This window comes from Pelobates fuscus, chromosome 3 (assembly GCF_036172605.1).
Source record: "Pelobates fuscus isolate aPelFus1 chromosome 3, aPelFus1.pri, whole genome shotgun sequence".
Lineage (NCBI taxonomy): Eukaryota > Metazoa > Chordata > Amphibia > Anura > Pelobatidae > Pelobates > Pelobates fuscus.
The window spans coordinates 148,322,101-148,323,289 of record NC_086319.1 but is presented as its reverse complement, the minus strand read 5'-3'; the positions used below and the strand labels follow the sequence as shown (position 1 = coordinate 148,323,289).

At 42.6% G+C, this 1,189-nt stretch overlaps 1 protein-coding gene across 1 annotated transcript in view; it reads left to right on the top strand.

Moving 5' to 3' along the window:
- Positions 1-380: 380 nt before the first annotated feature.
- Positions 381-1,189, top strand: part of TLX3 (T cell leukemia homeobox 3) — a 6,049-nt gene continuing 5,240 nt past the window's right edge. The window contains exon 1 of the mRNA XM_063445285.1: positions 381-964. Coding sequence (XP_063301355.1) covers positions 547-964 — 418 coding nt within the window. The 5' untranslated portion in view covers positions 381-546. The remainder of the gene's footprint in view (positions 965-1,189) is intronic.

The following is a 1,189-nucleotide window of genomic DNA, read 5'->3' as shown; positions in this document are numbered from 1 at the left end:
ACTCACACTACTAGACTATAAAACCAATATTAAAAACACAACCAAATTCAAAATTACTTCTTTATGTGAAACTCAAACGCCCTTTTGATCATCTATACAACAAAAACTACTCAGGTGTTTCTGTTGAAGATACTATGCATTCATGTATGCTTTATTTTATTTTATAAACATGCTAGAGCAATATCCACCACCTATTATCATAGCTAATAAATTTGACCTATTGTTCGTTTGTTAAAATGATGTCACATTGGAACAGTCCCTAAGCTACGATTTCAATGAATTAACCTCCTATGGAACGTTTTCAACCAATCAGAGCCTGTGCGCGTGCTCGCTTCCGCCAATGGGAGCTGCGGGACGGAAATTACCAGCAGAAACTCAAGGTTTGGTTCAAAAATGATGACACAGAGGCTGTCAGGCTGGACCGTGCTTGGCAACGTTTCAGTCTGATATTCATCAGGACCTAGATGGATCTACTGTGAAGGAAAGGAGGATAAGCGTTTTTACAGGGGGAATACGTACAATTTTAGCCAATAATTCCACTGATAGATGATGGATCAGCCAACAAACACACAGACCCAACACCAACACGAGCCCATCAGCTTTGGGATTGATCAGATTCTAAACAATTCAGATCAGGAAAACTCCTCACACTCTGCTCCCAGAGCGAACGAGAACAGCCCTTACCTGAGCAGCCCAGTGAACCGACCAAGTGCCCCATACTCCTCGCTCCCAGCTTCTTTCCCTGGCATTGGGGCGGCGTTTGATGACTCTGGATCTTACAGTGTTAATCTGAGCTTGGCTCCAGCTGGTGTGATCAGAGTGCCAGCTCACCGACCTATCCCTGGTGCTGTCCCACCTCCCATCCCCAGTGCCATTCCATCCATGCCAGCTGTACACGGCCTTGGCAGCCTCAACTTCCCCTGGATGGAGAGTAGCAGAAGGTTTGTTAAAGAAAGATTTACAGGTAAATGGAAAACAATTATGACTATGATTTATTTAAGCAAATGTGTGTATTGAGAGTGAGGGGAGGGGAGGTGGAGAATGAGAGTGTGAGAAAAGAAAAAGAGAGAAAGAAAGAGAAAGAAAGAAAGAAAAAGAAAAGAAAAGAAAGAAAGAAAGAAAGAAAGAAAGAATGAAAGAGAGAGAGAGAAAAAAAATCCCATAGCCCTATAGAATTATGGAACCCAGT